The sequence below is a fragment of the Schistocerca piceifrons genome, chromosome 3 (assembly GCF_021461385.2).
Source record: "Schistocerca piceifrons isolate TAMUIC-IGC-003096 chromosome 3, iqSchPice1.1, whole genome shotgun sequence".
Lineage (NCBI taxonomy): Eukaryota > Metazoa > Arthropoda > Insecta > Orthoptera > Acrididae > Schistocerca > Schistocerca piceifrons.
Genome location: NC_060140.1, coordinates 532,405,752 through 532,429,447, shown reverse-complemented (window position 1 = coordinate 532,429,447; position 23,696 = coordinate 532,405,752). Strand labels below are relative to the sequence as shown.

At 39.9% G+C, this 23,696-nt stretch overlaps 1 protein-coding gene across 2 annotated transcripts in view; it reads right to left on the bottom strand.

Moving 5' to 3' along the window:
• Positions 1–23,696, bottom strand: part of LOC124789479 (probable tRNA pseudouridine synthase 1) — a 116,412-nt gene that overhangs the window by 42,964 nt on the left and 49,752 nt on the right. Inside the window, exon 7 of one of the 2 annotated variants that reach the window (XR_007016124.1) lies at positions 20,183–20,415. Coding sequence is in view for 1 of the 2 variants with exons in the window: in XM_047256856.1 (XP_047112812.1) it covers positions 20,234–20,415 (182 nt within the window). In the remaining variant the exon portion in view is untranslated. Of the gene's footprint in view, positions 1–20,129; positions 20,416–23,696 lie in introns of those variants that run through there. The other variant, XM_047256856.1, reaches the window with a different exon arrangement.

Below are 23,696 nucleotides of genomic sequence, written 5' to 3'. Positions count from 1 at the left end.
TTATTTTGTATAACTGCTGTTCACTTGGACATATGACAAACCAACTTATCACTGTGTTAGAGGAAGCTAATGAAGGAATAGGTATGGACTCACAATTGTAAAACAATGGAATGGTACACGACAACGTTATTTGCAGTTGGCATGCTTTATACACATGCGTGCCCCCACAAGGGTTCAACAAAAACCTTGTCATGTCTGGATAGTGTAAAATATTTGCATTTAGTAAAGTTTCCTTTATGGCTTGCAAATATTTTTGGCATTCTTCATTCGATAACTGTGTATTATTTTTTCTTAACAAGTTCAGGAGGGGACCACTATTTAATGTCAATGTGAGAGATAATATGGCCTAAAAACTTGGACTTCTGTAAATTAACCGAACACCATATTCAAGAAATTTCTTAAGTATCACCTCGAACAAATCGAAAAGTTCCCTCCATGAACCTGTTACAATCAATATATCACTGACATACAGAGTGATTCTCTTGCGCCAGTGTTGGTCCCAATACAGTGTCCATTGCTGCTACAAAGATACCTGCACTAACAGTGTATCCAATATGTAATACACAAAAATGGCAACTGTGATCAGAAAATACAAATACAGTGTGTTTACTACTTTCCAGATGCAATGACAGCTACCAGTACAAAGGAAGTTAAATACTTAACACCATGAAATTTTAAGATTTGTTCGTCAATATTTTCTGGTTTCACCCTTAGAGAAACAATGATTTTGTTAATGGATTGTGCATCAAGTACTAATTGAATACTACCATTTGCCTTATTGACAGCCAACAATAGGTTGCAATATGGAGAATCTGAAGGTTCTATTACTTGCCAGCTTAACATTCGCTATTTTCTTATTCACCGCTACTTTCTTCACCCAAGTGATTGAGTAAGAATTAGGACAGGAAGTTTGATGTGGATATACATCAATTTTGTAATTGTAGGTACCAGGATATCCAGCCCCTCCTCACTGCATTGCTCATTTATGAAAAGTATTTCAGGATAGATAAGATGAAAATTTACTGAATTAGTATATCGAGTATGCTTTTCCTTTGTCATAACCAAATTAATTGATATAATCTCTTTATCAAGCTGCAAGCAGCATTTATCAGTACCCATGTCGAGGTTTGCCTTAAATCGTCTGAAAAACTCCATCACTAGAATGCAATTAGTATTTATTTCTTAACCACAAGAAAACTGTATTTTATCGTAGTATTATATAAGGCAATAGGAATGTATGCTTGAAGTTGACATTGTGTGTCTTGTTTACTGTGGCTGTTAATTTTTTGCAGTTGTGTGTAGGGAAAGTGGATACATGCATGTCCTTTGTTACTGTGTCAAAAGAAACTTTTGGACAAAATGTATGCACACTCTCCTGTATCCAGAATTATACGCACTGGTATACTGCCTACATTTGCATGTGTTATCACTTGTACCACTCCCTCTTCATCCTCCTTTTTTATCACTGTAAGATAACTCCTCCCTCTCAAAATGTGTTCCTCAACATACCTCAAAAAATGAATAGTTCCTTACTGCACACCCCCCCCCCTCCCCCTCCAACCAAATCCAGGTTCTGGAATACTCTCATTACTTTTAACCACTTCAGCTATTTGAACTGGATGTTCTTGAGAATGCCAATTATTGTTTGGATTACTATGAAAAAGTTGGTTCCCCTTGTCTAATGTTGTTATTCGAGGCAGGGTTCATGTGACCATTAGAGTTTCTGTGATAACCATTGCTACTGTTTTAAGATTCCTGTTACAGGGTGTACCATACCAGTTTTGTCTATTTCCAGCTTTAAAATTATAGCTGCCTGGTGTTACTGGCTGTTGCCATCCTTGTTGATGGTTAGTATTATTGCTCTGACCTGCCATAGACTATTATGAAAACTGCATCAAATCTGTTTCTTGTTTGCATACGTCCTTCCTCGTAAATGAGGTCAATGGCATGCACTACAGAGAGAAAATACTCTACATCATTTTCTAATAAAGGGACTGATTTGTCCTTGTGTATATCCTACTACATAAAGAATCTTCTGCAGTTCATACCAAGTGTGCGATAGAATAAAGAAAAGATCGAATTAATACTGCAGGATGTACCTTTTTTTGTTTCCGTAGAAGATACTTGGAACTGTCTATGTTTTAATAGGCTTTCATCAGTCATGTGTATGCGGTATAGTTGCCGGTGTCACACACAGATAATTTCTTTGCAGTACATTAGTTACTGGTAACTACCCACATGTCCCATAGTCTCTTTGGCTTAAGTTATATGTAATACTAGGAGAAAACTGTTGTTTTGCTTCTTTACTGTTTTACCATTTGTCTTGTTGTTAATAGTGATAAACGGTTCATTGGTTCCTACACCTATTTCGTTACGTATTTGTTGAATAACAGTTTTCAAATCAGTATCGAGTTTGTTAACAGTCTTATCCTCCCTTTCAACTTCTGCAAGGTGAGCGTCATGTTGCTCTACCACATTTTCTGCAAATGTAGTAGCATTGTCAAATAACATCAGCACGATCATTTAGTTTTTGTACGTCATTACTGATGCATTTCTGTTCTAATTTACGAAATCCCATATCATCCAATATTTTTTGTACCTGATCCGGTAAATCACCGTATGTGTTGTGTATCTGACATTCTGTCTGTAAACTATTTTATTTTAAGGTAAGGTCGTCAAACTGGTGAGTATAAGACTGTCACCCCAGATGGCAGTGAGACAGGATTTCGCACTTGTTGTTCATTTTCAATGGGTATTTCCCATTCCACTATTTGTAGACTTACCAGGAAAGAGATGTCATTGACATAAATCAGTACGATAAGAACTATCGCACAAGAATGTGCTTATGAGGGTCGATCAAGAAGGCCACTTATCACAAGTTATCATTGTATCATCTATTTTCAACAAACTATAGTTTGTTATTTGACTTCCAGTGCTTCCTTCTGTCACTGCAGTTTCCACTGGTGACTCATTACCAACTGCCAGTACATTCACTTCATTGGACTGCCTCCTGGTAGCTGAGAGGTCAGCACGACGGAATGTCATACCTAACGGCCTGGGTTCGATTCCCGGCTGAGTCAGAGATTTCCTCCGGTCAGGGACTGGGTGTTGTCTTGTCCTTATCATCATCATGATTGATCATTTCACCCTCATCGACACGCAAGTCGCCGAAGTGGCGTCAACTCTAAAGATGGCACCAGGTGATCGGTCTACCCGACGGGAGGCTCTAGCCACACGGCATTTCCATTGTACTGCCTTATTTCATCTGGTTTTCAGTAATATTATTTACTTCTATAGTAAAATTCTATCAGTGATGACTATATTTGCTAGAGATACTACTTATTACTGTGTATACAAGTAGTTTATTGGCAGGGTGATTTCTATTTACACCTAGAATGTAACAACAATACAAATGTATATGCCATCCATCACTGCACATCATACACTATTCTAATAAGTGAAATTAACTGTACAAAAGAAAGAAAAATTATTTAGCTAGAAGTATTAAGAATACGAGGTCTTCCCCCCCCCCCCCCCCCCTCCAAACCTCTGATAAGCTACAAACAAAAGACAAGTTCATAGAAAACGATTGTTTTATTACCAAAAGTTTTGTACACTTATTGTTACTTTTTAACATAATCACTGAAAAGATTGAGACATTTATTGTACCTGTGGACAAGCTTTGCAATACCCTCTTCAAAAACAGTTGCCGCCAATGATTGCAAAAATGAGCACTGACTTGCTTTGAAGATTTTCGTTGGTTTGAAAGTGCTGCCCTCCTAGCCACATCTTCAGTTTAGGAAAAAGGTGGAAGTCGCTGGGTGCCAGGTCAGCACTGTACAGCGGATGATTGAAAATGTCCCATTCAAATTGTTCAAAGGGCTGTTGGGTTTTGCCAGCAGTGTGTGGCTGAGCATTGTCATGGATCAACACAATTCTTGAAGTCAAATGCAAATTTGGTCATTCAAAACAAATGAAGAGGAATGCTGACTGAAGATTTGGCTAGGACGACAGCACTTTGAAACCAACAAAGATCTTCAAAACAATGTCGATGCTCATCTGCAATCATTGGCAGCAACATTTTTTTGAAGAGGGTATTGCCAAGCTTGTCCACAGGCAAGATAAATGTCTCAATGTTTTCGGTGATTATGTTGAAAAGTAACCGTAAGTGTACAAAACTTTCGGTAATAAAATAATGTTTTCTATGAACCGGTCTTTTATTTATAGCCTATTGAAGGTTCAAAGAAAGAAAGAAAGAAAAAAAAAAGGCCCTCATAGATTTCCAAAAGAGACGTACAAGTGGATGCAAATGTACCTAGTATGATTCAGTTGATATTACTAACTGAATATTTACTCAGGTATTCCATAGACAATATGTTCATAAATGCCATTGCCTGTAGTACTTATGCTTCCTTTGATTATTATATTCCTAATTATTGATATTTTTCCAAGATTCTTGTTATTGCATGAATATATTTCATTTATCTATTGGAAAGTTTTTTTCATGAAATGGAAAATTATAGGCATTAGCACATTTACAGTCGCACAATTCTGGAAAATTATATTCACATAATAATACTTCTATCTTTAAGAGGTCAAAACTCTCACATCGTAAAAGGCAATTTTATACAGGCCCTCTCATGCACGGACGTCATTATACTGTAATTTATACAGTATAGTGGTAATGTTGATGATACAGTAGTGTGACTGACCTAGGAAAATTAGATATATATTACAAAGTTTGGGAATCCTTGTACGTCCTTAACGATGTGTACAGTTACTTGTATTTTCTTATCAAGTGATTTTATTTTGGAGATGAGGAAAATTCTTCTGAGGTCTTTTAAAGCAACAATGTGTATCTCATCTTTCTTACCATTGTCGTCTAGATTTTGAAATAATGAACTTTTTTCTCTTGTCAGCACTGCTTCACAAGAAGGACCGGACTTAACTTTCTATCTTTTGCAACTGTATTCTTGGCATATACGCAGCACCGGTACATTACAAGTGATACACTTTTCCACGTCCATGATAAATTAACTTCTACTTATTATTCATAGAACAGTTTTTTTACACAGAAACTTCCATAATGTTTATGAGAAGGAGCTCAAATGTTATAAAATTTGTAATACCTCACGTGGAGTAAGCTACAATGTAATCTAATTCTAATAATAAAATATTCCATGACACAGAATGTTTATGATCAAAGCACTTACAACATTTTTCAGATTTAATAAAAGTAAAGTTTAAGAAATTATTATTTGTTTGTCTTTACTTGAATGCTTATTACTGAATGACCTTTTAGTGTTCATCAAAAAGAGTCATATAATTTTAGACTTTAAACTGCAGAAGATGTACAATTGAACAATCCACTACATGTCTTACAATGCAATGGACTGTTTTACGTACAGTGTTGCACAATTGTAGAGGTGGTTCAGGTCACTACTTTTGCAAGAAGCATATAGTGGACCCTGTACTGTGTAATACACTATTCGAGATATGAAGAATGTAGTCTGTAGTGTGTCAGTTGCGGCACATGGGAAGAAACAAACTCCAGTGTTATTGACTCACAGAACCGAGGGCAAGGTTAGTCCAACAGAAGTCTCGCTAGTAGTGTGGCTAATGTCTGGGTCCCTTTAGCTAGTGACCATTGTAGACAGATGTCTGGTTGCATGTGCTGCATTAGCAGATGGCCTTAATGAATTGGGCACATATGGAACAGGGCCAGACTGCTAAAACCAATGTGTGACAAAGGGCTGCCACAGTGAATTGCAGACTAATTGCATAGATGTAAATGCATCAAGCAGTGTGCTGTTGGTGGTGTGTGCCTGCGGTGTGTTGATGAGGGCAGTGGTTGGTGTGAGTGATAGTTCAGGCAGCATACCGATAGAGATACTGGTAGAGGTGCTATGTAGATTTGGTGCAAATGTATTGCAGTCTCGCTTCAGAACCCAGTGTGGGTTGACATAGTAAAGGTGAAGTGGGGGCTGATGTGTGCTGGTTGTGCCTCTGGCAGCTGGATGGTAGCTCAATGTCCAGTGCAGGTCAGTTCCACAGAGGTTCACCAGCATGCAAAAGAGGGAAGATGTAAATTGGCACCCATGGTCTCTTGTGATGCAGCGCAGGCAGCTGAAAAAGGCAATCCACACGGAGACGAAGGAAATGGCTACCATTGCAGCTGTGACATCAGGTATTGGCCTGAACCTGTTCACTGGTTAGGAGGTAGCGACCACCATTAGATGGCAGAGGGCCACAATGCTCATGTAAAGCATGAGTGAAGCAGTGCCTTGCATCAGGAAAGGTAGTAGCATGTACATATACGTGGGGGTCAATCTTGGAACACTGACAGGCAACGTAGGTATGGGCCCAGATCTTGCTGTCCCTCTGAATATACAGCCACACTACACGCTGCAACACCATGGTTGGACCAGGTTGTGTAATCAGTCAAATGTGGCCTTGTAGAAAGCAGTGGACAGGAACATGCGTGGTGAGGGTGTTGATATGTCACACCAGGTACTGCTTTCTGAGACAGAGACAGACTGACATACACAGAAGGTGGAGCGCAGAAGTGACACCCAGGTGGAGGCATGCGAGTTACAGGTCGGGTTTTGGGGCAGTGCTTGGGGCAGAGTCTTGTAGGGATGAAGTGATCGTGCAGGAGAAGCTGAGGCAGTCTGCGAAGACATTGTCAATTCTTGTAACATTATATATGTCATCATCAACTGAAAGATGAAAGACTGCTTCCAGAACTGACTTGGGGACGTAAAGTGACAGGTCTTCACTGACAGCCGAAAATATTTGATTACCTCATAGGTGTGGAGCTCGGTTGTATGCACTCCAGTGCCTTTGAATGGTGGAGAGCTTGCAATAGAAAAAGGCGGGGACTGCTAGATGTCACTCATATGCTGCTACAGAATGGCACCAACGGCCACCTGAATGGTATGGACCACAATAGCAAGTGGCAGGATGGGAAGCAGGGTGTCATCTTCATTTGTGATGTCCGTGACACTGACTCATTTCACTTTGTTTTGACGCTGTGAAGGACAACAGTGAGCAGCTCCTGTCTAACAGTGGCATTGATCGGGTGGTGGCTAAGGAAGTTAAACATGCCAAAGAAGCTGCACAGATCCTTGAATGTCTTATGGAGTCGGAAATTGAGGATAGATTGCAACCTGTCGAGCAGCAGATGTGAGGTGGTGGCAGAGACCATATGACCCAGCAATACCACCTCGCCAACACCAAAGATGCACTTGGCTGTGTTCTGGAGACATTCAAAGAGTGCAGAGGTGCTTGTGGTGCAGAAGACGCCATCCAGGAAATGCTGCCATGTTGGACAGGATTACTTAGGCTGATCACAAAAGAACTCTCATACAGGTCAAATGGCAGTCTTCTGGATATCCTAAGGTGCTACAGAAATATGTATGAAAGCCTTGGAGCAGATGATGCTGCTGAAGATAATAACTCTGGCTAGAGCATTGTAGCCGAAGGAGAGCCTTAGGAATTGTACTGGCATTTAGCACCCAGTAATCACCACCTGGGTGCCAGTAGTCATCGTTCTTGACAAGGTAAATGGCAGACCCCATGGGCTCTCCCAAGAACAGTGTGCTAGTGGCAATCAGCTTGCCAAACACATCCTTGGGAATCTTGAACTTGTCCAGTAGTAGGGGCCATGGCCCAAAAAAGATGGGTGGTCCTGGTGTGGTATCAATGCAATGGACAACTGCACTGGCAGACCTCCCAAAGCACTCTGGACAGGCATGTGAAATCAGGAAGCTGCACGAAAAGTACAACATACAGGATGGTGTATGCCACCTACCTCACATCGAAGAAGGCAGCAAACTGGGTGGTGTATTTAATTATTTTCCTGGTATCGCTGTCAATGAGGTGACTGGCGACTTCAGGCAACAAGCAGTACTGCCAGTGAAGTCTGGTGACAGAGAAGGCAATGGGAAGGTCCCATTGCAGACTGAGGTCAAGGACACAATGATTTATGCCATGGGTGGTGATGGTAGAATTGAAACTTCGTGGCAGATTAAAACTGTTTGCCAGACCAGGACTTGAACTCAGGACCTTTGCATTTCATGGGCAAGTGCTCTACCACTCCAGCTACCCAAGCACACTCACAATCTCTTCTCACAGATTTACTTTCACAAAAGGCAAAGGTGCCGAGTTCGAGACTTAATCTAACCCAGTTTTAATCTGCCAGAAAGTTTAGTATCCGAGCACACTCCATTGCAGAGTAAAAATTTCACTATGGTACAGATGTTCACCGCCATCAGGAAGATCACTACGGTGATGCCATGGTCACACACAAGCTGCATGGAAAGAGACACAGCTCCAAGCTGGTAATGATCAGAAATGGCATACTGGAGCTGGTGTGACGGATGCAAAGGCTCTGGGAGACTGAGCAGCAGATGGGCAGGACTAATCACAGCAGGTGTTGGCATTTGGGGGAACAAGCACAGCTCTCTACAACTGCAGCATCTGAGCCAAAGCGCTCATGATACCAGCAGAGATTAGTCACATCACTGGAAGCATTGGCAGTCTGGCTGGAGCTGCAGCGATGGTAGCCATCATTGTGCAGTTGGCTAAGTCTGTGCACTCAGCAGGGTTTGGAGTTGAGGCAGGTAACAATAGCCTGCAGCGTCAACATGTTGACACTGAACCAGGTGAGGAAGCCACATACTTCCAGCTGGACCCCAGACTGCTTGAAGAAAAGGAAGACCCAGTGTGCTGCACCTCAGAGGTTGGGAGTTGCATCACGAGGCAGGGTCGGAGTATCTGATAGTGGTTGTTGGTTGGGGACAATGAGATAACATCACAGACCTCCACTGCATATGTTAGCTCGAGCTAACTGCTCAACATGGTGAACTTGGTGGCACTGTGGGTGACTGCAGCTGTGGCCGAGGGCAGCTCAGAAGTTGGCTCATTGTGGGCAGGTGGAACAAGCAGATGCAGGGGACAGTGCAGGTGTCAGTGTGTAGTCCAACATCGTGGGGGGGCCAGGGCGATGAGGGCTGCGTAGCTGCAAGTTATGCGCACAGGTCGTCGCTGCAGTGTTCCAGAGGCACACGGTCAGGTCTGTGATGATATTGGGATGTGCTGGAGCAGCAACCACAGGCAGTTAGGTGTTGGTTGAACTGGTGGCAGAAGCCACAGTCCCTACGTCACACAGGGGCGGACACGCGAAGCACACAAAAGGGAAATAGTTCATGGTACAAAGCAGTAAATATGGATTGTGATGCAATGGTGTCCATAGCATGTACACAGTGTGTCATGTGAAACACACAATAATAGCCTTAGTGTGACAGCATTCATAGAACAGCAACGGAAGTACCTAGTGGAATGCGCGCTTGAGCGAGAGCCCGTGACACACACCTTATGGAATGGGTGGCTAGGACAGATAGCCAGCAATGTGCCAGATTTAAAAATTGAGTCACTTGAGATTGTCTGGTCACCTGTCTGGGAACGGTGGTCCCGGCCCACTTAATTAAATAACGCACATAAAATTACCTAAAATTGAGCATGTGGCGACAGGTGTGTTCACAATGAATAATGTTCACAAGAGGTTAAAGCAAAACAAACTGGTTTACTGAATTAACTACTACATGGAACATTGAAATAATCTCAAGAATTAATAGTTCTTAGTGGTTTCTGAAACCCCAAGGCACACTATTAATATCATTAGGTAATATGATGAATACTAAAGAAGAGATTGGTGCCACAAGGCATGGTAAATACAGTGTCCTTAGTAGTGATTTGACCTGAAAATAAATGCTCTACGCATGGCCCAAAAGTGTGGAGACAGAGAATAAATGCACTAACTCTGCTCAAGCTATCAGCAAATATTCTGTTACCTTAAGATATGGAACAAAAATAAAATCTCTCACGGGAGCTTGAAATATATGCTGTGCCAAAGATGTTGGAAGTGGAATTTAGGCATAATAACTAGTCACTCAGTGCTTGCCAACACTAAAACAAATTTGCCTCCGCAAGGAGTGGAACTGACCAACATAAATGGCCAGGCCGTGTTTCAATAGAGTTATACAGTGTTCACATGAGTGTACTGGCCGCAATGGGTGGGAGCTCATATCATGGCTAGTACCTGCAAGGGCATGCATACTGCTCAAGGTCTTTTCCTTCCTATGTATATGTGCTAATTTATTAAGAGTTCTGAAGAGTTTTTGATGTTGGAAAGGCCATTTTGTTTTAGCTCCTGAGATGTTTCACAAAAGTGTGAAATTAATGTTGAGCTGGCGGGAACACCTTTGTGGTCTATAGCATCATGTCACACATAGCAAGGCCACTCCCGCTGTGGGTTCAAATATCCCCCCCTCCCCTTGGACATGGATATTTGTGATTGTCATTAGAATAAGCTAGGCTAAGTAGTATAAGATCATATCTAATAACATTTGCAATCAATGGGAAATAAAAATCCACAAAATCCACAAAAACAAGTAAATAAATATTACATTCAGGTTTTTATATACAAAGATGAGGTGACTTACCGAACAAAAACGCTGGCAGGTCGATAGACACACAAACAAACACAAACATACACACAAAATTCAAGCTTTCGCAACAAATTGTTGCCTCATCAGGAAAGAGGGAAGGAGAGGGGAAGACGAAAGGAAGTGGGTTTTAAAGGAGAGGGTAAGGAGTCATTCCAATCCCGGGAGCGGAAAGACTTACCTTAGGGGGAAAAAAGGACAGGTATACACATATAATTTTTCCCACGTGGAATGTTTCCTTCCATTATATTGATTACATTCAGGTTTGTTCTTCCCTTATTTTTCTTGAGTGATTCTTCTTACCTATTTAGCTGCAGTGTTATTTCATTATTTTTTCATTTGCGATGAACTGATAAAGTTTATTTCCTTTATAATGAACAGTGTTAGCATCCAAGACAGCTCTCAAATAGTGCCATCAAAGATAGCTCTCAAATAGTGTGAAAATATCTGAGGTGATACCTGTTTTTTCAAATGTAGATTGGATTTTTGCTTTTAAAACAGGGGCGATAAGGGAACAAGTTTGAAGACAGAGGCTATGGCCTAATGAAACATATGTTCACAGGTACTGGAGAGAGGTACTGTTTTATTTGTTACAGGTAATGGTGAATTGAGTAGCACCTGTGTAATCAGGTGAACTTATTAGCTTTTTAACCCCCAACATAAAACAAGGGGTGTTATAAGTTGGATGCCTTTATCTCTCTGTAAGCCTATCTGTGACATCTTAGCTCCGAAACAATTGGACCAATCTGAACACAGCTTTCTTTCTTTCTCTTTTTTAAATTGAAGGCTGGTTTAATTGAGATATATGATTAAAATATGCTCTACAGTTTGAAGGACATCAGCTCTAAAACGTAAATAGCAGTATGTTGCCGAACATGTAAGAGGTACATCACTTGATGTAACACTAAAGTGTAGGTCTCATAACAACATACATTTCCACAGAATGCCTGTGGAAACCCATACAGCAGTAGCCAGGATAGCAATGGAACCCAACTGGTGTATCAAAACTAAACATATTGAAGTATTACGTCCATTTTATTGGAGTTGCAATGATGGCAGCCCATCACTGATCTTGCAGGAAGAATTAATTTGTTTCACCAGTTTCGAGTTATTCACTACAGAAATTCCCTTCTACACACAAAATGATAAGTCATTTTACAAACTCAAAATAAAAGATTTTAGAGAACAATACTGAATTGTTATAACTGGAAATAGAAAATTCCCCAATATACAGCAAAACTGTACAAAATATTATGAAACATTTATCACAAATGTTAGTTTAAATATCAGTTTATTTTGTTTAATATACACTACAGAATGGAATATCTCCTTAATAAGCCTGTAGGCATGTCTTTTTATTCCTCAGCAATGTACTGGATCAAGTTCGTAACATGTAACATATCATAAACACAGTTCTTGTCAGCTGCTTTCACTTCTTCTGCTGAAATTTAGCTTCCCTTGGATGTATTGTTGTTATGAACAATCAAAATATCATTTACCCTATCAGAATCTATACAGCTCCTTTTCCAAGACACTAGCATCCCTGCCTTGCAAAAATTCCTTTCGCTTGAAGCACTACTTGCAGGTATACAGTAGACCTCTTTGCCGAGTTTTGAGTTTAGGAAGTGTACCAGTATTTGTCTTCCAATATGAAAAGCTTGGTCAGCTTATTGTGCAGACTCTCCATGTTTGTATATTTCTCGAGTTCATTTCTTGATTTTAAGGTGGTAGATCGCCAGTTTTGTGATTTTCTTGTGGAGAAGACATTAAATCTTAATTCACTCTTGTCATATACTTTGTTTAACATTTGCCAGACATCTTGATAAAATTTTTCTCTGTTCTCTTTAGGTTGTACTAGCAATTCCTTGAAAGATGGTTGCAGGAAGGTACTGAAGATCATGAAGCTCAGTTAAAACTTTCTCTTTCTAAAACAGTACTACCCTTTCCTTTAGTCTCCTCATATTCACACTGTCGATTTAAGTTCAGCAATGATATAACACTTTGAGAATCCATGGCACTACAAATGGTAGCACTGACTCCTTTCACATTCCAAATTGTCCATGGTCTTCTTGAAAAACTGCAGAAACTTCACACTTACCATAGTTCCACTGCAATAAGAATTTATCACCTTGTATTTTTTAGATTCACTCAGAATGCTCTCTATTTGGTCTTTATGCAAACAAAATGAGTCTAGTGTTGTACACACACTGTTGCACCTACTTCCAACATCCTGGCCCAATGTTTCCTCTAATCTACTAACTAAGCCAGACCACCTCATATGCCCTACCAATTTATGAACAGCTAGGATGGATTCATATATACCAGGAATTTCATCGCTTAAAAATACTTTGTTGAAAGTGTGCTGCATTGATACTAAAATGTAGACTTTCACGGCCGGAAATATCATGTCCATTATAATTATCCGGGCTGTTATGCCGTGATCGGTTGATGAATTTTGTCTCAATTCCCAACGTTTCGTCTCCGACTGCGGGAGACATCCGCTAAGGGCCACAAGCGGATACTACGAAAGGCTCTACAGGGAGGCAATCGAAATCGCTAAACACCCAAATAATTTCAACCGAAAGGAGGAGGGTGTGAAATTAAACGGTATATGGATGCCGGTGTTAAAGAAGATGTGTACCACCCGTCCACTACTGGGTGATGGCAACGGCAATCGACGGCGACGGACAGCGGCCAATTGCACTGACGTTTTCAAAACACGTGACGTCACACTGCAGCGCAGGAGCGCGCGGACGCAGAATTTAACGGCAGTCAGTAGCGAGCCCGTGGGTGTGTTGGACCTTCCATCGGGCTACGGACCCCCTTGAAGATGTCTCCCGCAGTCGGAGATGAAACGTTGGTAATTGAGACAAAATTCATCAACCGACCACGGCATAACAGCCCGGATAATTATAATGGACATGATATTTCCGGCCGTGAAAGTCTACATTTTAGTATCAGACGCCTCTACGGGGAGGAGATGTCAAGAGAAGTGCGACGCCTGGAAGGACTCCAGAAGAAGAGAAAGCAGGTTTTGTGCACCCTCACATTCCTGTCTCGTTGCAGAGCCGTCGGCGTTATACCGAAGTTTCTGAAGATAAAGCGACTGTTCTATTCGAGAAAGGCACAACGCATTTTCAAACGGACTGAGGGGGCCTTACTACGAGAGCGCATTCAGCAGACCCGACGGGACTTGGCAAGCACAAACTGTAAGTTAATGTCTCTCCATATTATGATCAGTAATAAACTGTGCAGCAGTGACTGGGATAAAATTGATAGACTACTGCATGATACCATGGGGAAGTGTATGTTGACAACGTCTAGTAGACAGAAGAAGTAGTTTGATAATTTGCTACCTAATCAGACTGTTCGACATTTAGACGTTTCCCGGACCGTTATCAATTTGTCCAAACGTTCGTTATCTGACGATGAGACATCTGTGCTTGCCAAGGGAGGAAATTTTGCTGTTAGTCCGCGTTTTGTGCCCACGGAAGAAATTATAGCCAGTGTAGAAGCAGGAATTCGCAGTGTGTATTCTGTAACAGCTGAAGAAATCCGTATAGAAACAGTGAGAATATTAGCCAATGCAAAATAGCCGAAAAGTAATATAACTGTGGGTGAGAGAAGAGCTTTAAAACTCCTGAATGACGATGATAGTATTTTGGTTCTCCCAGCTGACAAAGGAAGCGCAACGGTGATTATGGATGGGGCCGACTATCAGAGTAAAATTACTGATCTATTGGATCCGCAAGCATATAGGAAGCTGAATAAGGACCCCACTAACAACGTTCTCAGAACTTTGTCGCGGTTAATAAAAAAGTCCTCCATTGAAGAGAGTGTACAGAAAGGTCTCTGCAATTCGGTTGCGCTACCACCGAGGCTTTATGGATTGCCCAAAATTCATAAAGAAAACGTGCCGTTAAGACCGATACTAAGTGCCATTGGTTCGCCCACCTACTCGTTAGCCAAGTTTTTGACTACGCTGTTGAAACCACATGTGGGCCGTTCGGACTCTTATATAAAGAATTCGACACGTTTCATCAGCAGATTGAATGGCATAGTGGTCCAGCCGGAGGACATATTGGTCAGCTTTGATGTGGTCTCGCTGTTTACCATGGTTCCACTTAATGATGTATTGGAACAGCTGGATCAAATTTTTCCCACCGATATTTTAGAACTGTTTAATTGTTGCTTGACGACCACATACCTCAAGTGGAATGAACAGTTTTATGAGCAAACGGATGGCGTGGCTATGGGAAGATCCCTAAGTCCCGTAACTGCAAACTTCTTTATGGAGAAATTCGAAGAACAGGCCATAGGTACTGCCAGCAAAAAACCAAATGTATGGTTCCGATACGTGGATGACACGTTTGTGCTGTGGAGACATGGTAGGGAGGAACTAAGCCGGTTCCACGAACATCTAAACAGCATAAACTCGAGAATTCAGTTTACAATGGAGGAGGAGGTAGACGGCAAGTTACATTTCCTCGATGTGCTTGTTTTTAGAAATGAAAATGGTAGTTTGGGCCACTCAGTATACCGCAAACCCACGCACACAGACTGTTATTTGCACGGGGATTCGAACCACCACACACAACAGAAGCGGGGTGTTATCAATACGTTAGTGGACAGAACTAGAAATATTTGTGAAACTGAGTTGCTCGACGCTGAGATGGAACATCTCCACAATGCACTAATGAAGAACGGATATTCGTCCGCCGAAGTAAAACGTGCGTTGATGCAGCCATGTAGAAATCATACTGACGTACAGGCTACTGCAAAATCTACGGTTTTCCTGCCGTTTGTTAAAAATGTAACGGAAAGAATAGGGAGGATCTTGACGAAGCGGAATATTACCGTAATTTACAAGCCCACCACGAAGATACAGGAATACCTTAAGCCTGCCAAGGACGCTCGCAAACCTTTGGAAAAAGTTGGAGTGTATAGGATCCCATGCTGCTGTGGTGATGTTTATGTGGGTACAACTAAAAGAACTGTTTCTAAACGTTTGGAAGAGCACAAGGGAAATTGTAGAAGAGGAGAAACAGAACGATCAGCTGTTGCGGAGCATGATTTCTAGCCAGGGAACCACAATATTCGTTTCGAGGAGACGCAAGTACTAGCGGCCACAAGCGGATACTACGAAAGGCTCTACAGGGAGGCAATCGAAATCGCTAAACACCCAAATAATTTCAACCGAAAGGAGGAGGGTGTGAAATTAAACGGTATATGGATGCCGGTGTTAAAGAACATGTGTACCACCCGTCCACTACTGGGTGATGGCGACGGCGATGGACAGCGGCCAATTGCACTGACATTTTCAAAACACATGATGTCACACCGCGGCGCGGGAGCGCACGGACGCGGAATTTAGCGGCAGTCAGTAGCGAGCCAGTGGGTGTGTTGGACCTTCCATCGACCTACGGACCCCCTTGAAGATGTCTCCTGCAGTCGGAGATGAAACATTGGGAATTGAGACAAAATTCATCAACCAACCACGGCATAACAGCCCGGATAATTGTAATGGACAGTGTGCTGCATTGCTCAATTGATATAGTGCCACACATGGGAGATGTTATGTGCTTCTACAGCTTTCTTAATGTCAGCCTCCTGATCCATAACAAAAGTAGCCTTTGCTAGTTCTGAGACAGTGACAAGACAGTTCTGCCATTTGCTCATACATTGCTGTAATATTTTTGCTAGTTTTCATCACATTGAGGAACCTTATAGTTATCAGAATATAATTTTTTCCCCTTCTCCATGTGTCCATTGACTCACTGATGCAGGATGACATAACAATTCTTACCGGTAGCTATCAATCGATAGGTCACGACATTGCACATTCGTGTTTAGATATTCCTCTTTCACTTCAGGTATAAGCTCACTCCTGATATGCTCAGCCATATATTCAATGTGTCTTGCTACAGTCCTGAGAGAAGGCAGAATTTCTTGGGCAGTGACCTGTCCATATGTTGCTCCTATATTTATGAGTTTTTGAGCTAAGTTAATGAATTCTCCAGTTATCATATTAAAAGGGTGGAGAACACTTGCACACATGAAAACATATTTGTCTCTAATTGCCAGTTTATCAGAACTCAAAGATATAACATTTAATAAGTGTTGGCCTTAACATGTGCCACAATCTTCATTTTGGTACTGAAAATAGTCAGCGAAAAGATGAATGTCTCTTTCCACAACTACATGAAAACACCATAATAAATAAGATTAATGTACTCTTAATTAAATTGAAATTGTTTTCATTAAATATATCTGTTGGTCCAAAAGCAATAATGCTAAAAAATTATAAAATAAAGAAATCAATCGACTAATACAATATTATAATGTCCATAATTTGTAAGGTATATTTTATAGGTGTATAGTAATCATAGAACTGCTCACCTTAAATTTTACCCAACTACAACCAGTTTCTCTTACTCCCAGACTATTCAGTAGAATGTACATTCGAACAGCCCCAGTTTACTGAAAAAAGTTTCTTTCGTGATTGCCTATAATGTAGAATTCCCGCTTATAGACGTGGCTTCACTATTGCTTATGTTCAATTAAATGCTCTGAACATCTGAAAACTAGCGCAACAACTGACAAAAGCTGCTACCTGATGTAAAAACAGGAATATCAGCTACCTTGGGAACTTGCCATTTTGTGCCAATTCAACAGTTGTCAACACCAACTCACATAAGCAATGTTACATCAGCTGTCCCCACTCAACACGTCTGAGCTGGTGGTAAAGAGCCGCAGCTATGGCAAGAAGCAAGTGGGACTGACAGACACTTTGATTACCTCTACTTGCCTTCCTGTGATCTTAGAAATGACTTAACAATCCCATGATGCAACTTGATGGTCACATACCCAAATCCTTGCCACAAGTGAAGGAGAAATACTTTACAGATCAGTGGAAGTAGCATGAGGCAGAAAATGAAACCTACAGAGCATCAGTTACTCATGCTGAAGCTGAGTTTGAAAAAAACCTCTTATCCATAATGAAATACAGTACATAAAAGTCTGCCTACTTTCAAATTTGATTGGGTATACGGAAAAACACAAACTTGCAGATTTCACTGTCAGAAATAGACTCTGGTAAACTTAACAAGCTGATTATTGAATTTTCAAATGTGTGTAAGCATGTGAAAACTATACAATGACTGACAAGATGCTGTATACATAGAAGGAGAGGAGGAAATGACATGACATTTGTAAATGCAGAAAGGTTATAGGTTACACAATCAAGTGAAACACGTCTTTAGGATGTTGCGTTCCTTCTGGCAAAATTTAAAGACCGGTTTCATTCAGAAGGATGTCATACTATTGGGGACCCAAAGGTAATAAGAATTATTCTATTAAACATTTTGTATATGACCATAAAGTCTTTCATGATGGGTTGGTTGTATTAAATGTTATTGGAACACACATCCCATATAATACCTCATAATGGAAAGAAATATGCTTCAAGTAATATTTTGCTGTTGGTGCCAATGTAACCTCTAGATGCAGTGGGCACATCTGCAGTCAAATCTGTTAAATCCTTTACTTCCTTGACAGTCAGTTGTTTTTGTGACAGAGACAATGATAACATTGTTAAACTTCCAAATTTTCTTGAAGAATTAATGCAACAAGTGCATTGAGAACATTTTACACAGAGTTTTGTTTGTTGTAAAATTGCAGCATGTTCAGAACAGTATCCTTTGGCCCTAATATGTGTGTACCAATGTTTTATCTCTATAGGAAACAGTTTTTTGTAAGTAATTTGTAATTATGCTGCATGGTTCATCCAGATATATTGTTTTCTGTGCTCAAAAAATTGTTTTCTTTGAGGCCCCTTTTCATTATAAAGAACAAGAACTTACTGGTGTACAAATCTGGTGAATAAAGTGGGTGCAGAGCCATTGCCATTTTGTTTTTGCCTCAACACAGCCTGACACATCGTGCTGTGTTTCTGAGAGCTTTGTCACAGTGGAGGATTAAACCTTTTGGCCACTACAGTACTGTATGCCTTTTCTCTAACAGCTCTTGCAATTATTTTAGCACTTGAAGATGGTTAACTGTGTTATCTTTGGGAACAAATTTTTTTGTGGACTATCTTCTCTATGTTGGAAAAAAAATCATTTGTTTTCATACTGTTTTTCATCTGATTTGCTTTCTTCAGCCATGCTGTTAAAGCAGTTTTATATTGGCTCAGTTGTTGCTTGGTTTCTTGGTCATACCCATAACACCATGTTTTGTCACCTATAATGATTTCTCATAAAAATTTGGAATCAGTTTGTGACTTCTTTAAATTCCTGACTCTCACAATACAGATGGCTCTCTATTCATTGGAAAGTACATGAGGAACATATTTTGCCGCCACATGTTTACTCTAGGTCTTAAAACAAAATGCACAGATGCTTTGTGAACCCTATGATATCCCATCTGCCAACAGGAAAGGAATTGTTGTTACTTTTTGGTCCCCTTTTGTAGAGCTGCTGTATCCTCTCCTGAGGTAAGTTGGCCCACAACTGTCATAAATGATCCTCCGTATCTGGATACGGACGTAGGGCCATAGTTAATATCTAAGCTGGCCTCACATTCTACTGAGGGCAGATGGTAAGGGGATCTTGTTGGAGAATATCATGTACGCAGTTCATAGATAGGGCAAGCATTGTCCATTTGAAAGTTGATGCACATAGAAATTATCATGAGGTGTAGCACATAAGGGGATAGGATGCCTGTGTCATCAGAGTTCCCTAAATGCTATCACTGGTGAACTGAAGTTACACAGAATGGCTCCCCACATTGATCCAAAACATTAGGAGAACATACCGCCATATATACAGATGGTGGTCGTCCAAAGTATTCATGAAAATAGTTCAATTCCATTAGTCATAATTTCATCCTTCTCGAGTAAAACACTATTCCAAATGTTGCCATCTGTTTGTGATGTTAATAGAAGCCTACATCCAGGGTAGTGATTCTGTTTTTAGGCCACTGAGACACTGTTCCAAGTATAGGCTACTATTAACATGTCTCTAACCAATGGCACAGTATGTTGTGAAATAATGTCAGTTCTGGTGCATATGTGCAGTGTGCTTTGGGTGGTCACTCTGCTGACTGAAATCTTTACGTGTGCGGTTAGTCTTACATTTCTAGTAATTCTGACATCAGACAACTGTCACATTTTCATGGACATTGCGCATCTGCCATGTGTAGAATCTTTCAAAATCCATTATGTATTGGTAACGTTATGCCAAATGAGCATGTGGCATTCTCCAGACTTCTTCACAAAATGCATCCCTTTATATATCAAGTCATTTTAATAATGACAGATGATTGAAACTCTAATAATTAACATATCCATCACCAGTATTTACATGTGCAAAATCACATAGATAGCTAACAATTCCTTTCAGGCATTTTTGTCAGTGTATTTTGTGACCACATGTTTATCTTGTACTTTCTCACCATAGTGGTTCTGTTTCTGTGTTATAAATCAAACAAAGATTTTTACTTCTGTTATCACTAGTGTTTTTTGCAAGTGCTTATTCATATACTTACAGTTTGTAATCAAATTGAAGATTCCATTGGATTTCCTGTTATTCAGTTACTTTTATGTTAATACTGATGGAAATATAAGATAAAATTATTTTTATTTACAGTGTCAGTGGAACTTTCTTCTTTCACACCTTGGAGTTATATCCTCTTCCTTACATCAAAGCATTTTATGAATTTCTCTCTTAACCGGCCATTGCTCCATTTTTTAAATTCTGTAAGAATTCTGCATACTTCTCAGATGCTTGTTGAATAGCACACACGATATCTTCTATTGTCCACTTCTCAGGTTCAAGCATGTCATCCTCTGTAAATGGTCCATGCTGTATTCTCCGTAATTCAGTTACATATGCGTAGCTCTTCAGGGCTGAAATTAACAGGTGGATATGTGCTTAAGTAATTTGAACAGAAGAAGACACAATAGTATAAGATGGACTTGTAAAGTCAGTCCAAGATAAAAGTAGCCCTGGTTTGCGACCAATAAATAAGATATTTTAGTTACCTGCTTGCTTGGTTGAGTGGTAGGGTGTTATTGTCACAGCTACAGTTGTTACTGTTGATGCTTGTAAGTGGGTGTGTGTGGGGGGGGGGGGGGGGGGGCGTTTCCTAAATTCATCTCTTGCATCAAGTCCAATGAATGATAATTTCATAATAATTGTCACAGCCACTTACTTTATGAGTAACAAAGCCAGATTGATTTCTACTGGTTCACCAAAAATTCCCACATTGCGACTCAAATAAAAAGGAGTTTGAATGTGTGGGTTCTGGTAGCTCAATTATCTGCTTGATCATCTTTAAAACTCCTATCAATATAGACTTATATTTTCAAATTTTCATAAACTTCTACTCTCAGTTAAAGGAATATGAAATGCAGTTCAGCTTTTTTCCAGAATAATGGAGCTACGTGCCACACATCTCGTCAATTGCTGTCTCTTATTCATAAAGCCTTCACAAAAGAATGCGCAGTAAGCAGACGTTTGTGGATATCTTGTTCGCTATGCTTGTCTGTCTGTGACCTTTATCTATGGTAGGTATGGCAAAGTGTGGCTTATAAGGCATTCCCCTCCAGTAAGTGCTTTTCCCTCCAACAAGTGCTTTTCCCTCCAACTTGCACGGTGACATCATGGGCAGATGACAGCATACAATCAGCTTTTATCAGCAGTCAAGAGGACAGTGTTTCTTTGACTGTTTCCTCAAAGCATAGGCTCTCATGCCTTCACTCACTGTTGAACAGGCATTGCTTGCTGTCAACAGCTTATTCGGAGTTACTCTCTGCAATATTATGCTCTCACTCACGTTGTTAATTTGGTTCTTACTACAGCTATTATTCTGGTTATCACTGTGGTAATATTTTTAGTTATGGTTCTTGAGAATGTTGAAAAGAAAAACACTGAAAACCGTGCAATGAGGGGGATTAAGTGTCTTTCAATGAAAACCCCAATGTTTAATATGTAAAAAATGATTATGTCAAAACAAAGGTAGTAATCTCAGGGACACTTCTCTTTGCCCCATGAAATGCTACTCTCATGAAAATGATGCGGTTGAGTGAACAAGTTAAAAATGGAAATACAAAAGTCACCTGTGCCATTAACTCTTAGAAAAGGTGTTTAACTGCAAATGTGTGCTATGCTCAAAATTAGCAAACAAGCAGAAATTCTTCAGTGGAAGCATACTTTTGAACGTATGTGCAAACAGATATCGTGAAATCATTTGGTTGCAACACTGTCATTGAACATTTAAAAACAGCTGCTTTCTAGTATAACACAGTAAAAAGTCAAATTCTTGATAGGACCATAGCTTAAAAAAAGAGACTACACAATTTGGTTGTAAACTGTTGGTCGAGGGCACTTATCGGACAGATCTCATTCAGATTTTAATATTTGCTTCCATAACAACTTATCGCGTTAAAAATTCTCTTTCATATTTGCTAATACCCACAGCTAAATTTTCTTAGGGTGCTCTTGCAAGAAATATCATACGTATTCCACCGTGAAGACATCCATCTTACTCACAATGGATTAAGAAAAACTAATATTATGTGATAAGCCAATTGAAAACTATGCTTAATTATTTTTTTCTGTCAGGCTTGATGCTCCAGGACAGCTGCCTATGTGCAATAGCAGCATACACATTTATAGAAATTACTTAATAAAACTGTATCTCTGGCTGAAAAAGAATTGGAAAATATTACAAGACACCATTTTGTATTTACTGAGGTTGTTCTTTTTAATACCTTTAGCATTAAATGACTATTAAAATAGCTTATGTCATTTTTATCATTAATGGCATCACTACAACAATGAGCCTATACAAAATGGCCAGGGCAACATTTAATTATTACGTAACTGAATCATGAGCAGGAAAGGTACTCACTACTGACAAAAACACAATTTTTATAAGCAGTAGTTTCATACAAATTCAAAATATTACTAGTATTACTACAGATAATTGTATTAGTTACAGGCCGTGAACAATGAGCGTCCGTCAGCTAGAACATCAGAACCAAGAAGACAATGAAACAAAAAATGTTCATCCCTTTTTTACCAAATGACAAAGATACTACAAATTACTATTCTGAGAGTGCATATAGCGCTTCCATTGCTGAGTATCGATAATTTAATTTATACTCTTTTTTTTTTCTGGAGGCTATGCTGTAAACTGATGACCTTTTCTGTGGTGAAAGAATTACTTGCTTTAGTTCTGTTATTCAGAGTAACAAGTTTGGTAATTTTGGTGGGAAAAGTGTTAAAATGGTTGTGTCATGAAATGTGTAACAAAAATTATGAATATAATAAATTGAGGAAATTGATCACACTATCTCATCATAAATGTGCGCAATTTTTGATACAAAAACACACAGAATATGGAGATACAATTCCTTATTTCAAAATTCGTTGTCTGAGTACAGGAAACTGTTTATCTCATTTTTCTTTTCTTGTACATAAAAATTTACTAGTTTTTAAACAGAGTAACAATATCATGAGGAGGAAAGTTGCTACTCACCATATAGCAGAGATGCTGAATTGCAGATAAGCACAACAAAAAGACTTTCACACTTAAAGCTTTCGGCCAACGGCCTTCGTCAACAATACACACACACACACACACACACACACACACACACACATATGAGTTGTGTTTGCGTAAACGGGTGTGTGTCTATTGTTGACGAAGGGTATTGGCTGAAAGCTTTAAGTGTGAAAGTCTTTCTGTTGTGCCTATCTGTGACTCAGCATCTCCGCTATATGGATTCATTTTTTAATCAGCATAAGAATTTCTGACAGATTTTAAAAATCATGTAAATAATCTGAATTTACATTTGTGTATAGGGAGTCCATAGGGCTCATGATCCAGAACGATTAATATCTGCAATTGGTGTAGTTATGGCTGTGGTGAAGCATGACAGCTTTTCATGAGGGGAGCTGGTGGGGTGAAAACGAGCCATGTTTCACCAGGCCTTATATATGGAGATATTTACAGGGAAATGTGTATGAAAGCAAACCCCCAAATGGCAAATCAACTCAAGGAAAAGATACACCAGAGTACTGAGACAATCAGTATTAGAGATCTGTAAAAAATTAGTCCGAAGGTAATTTCACAAACACAAAAATGCATAGAAATGCAGTTTTTGCTTTTTTGACATATGTT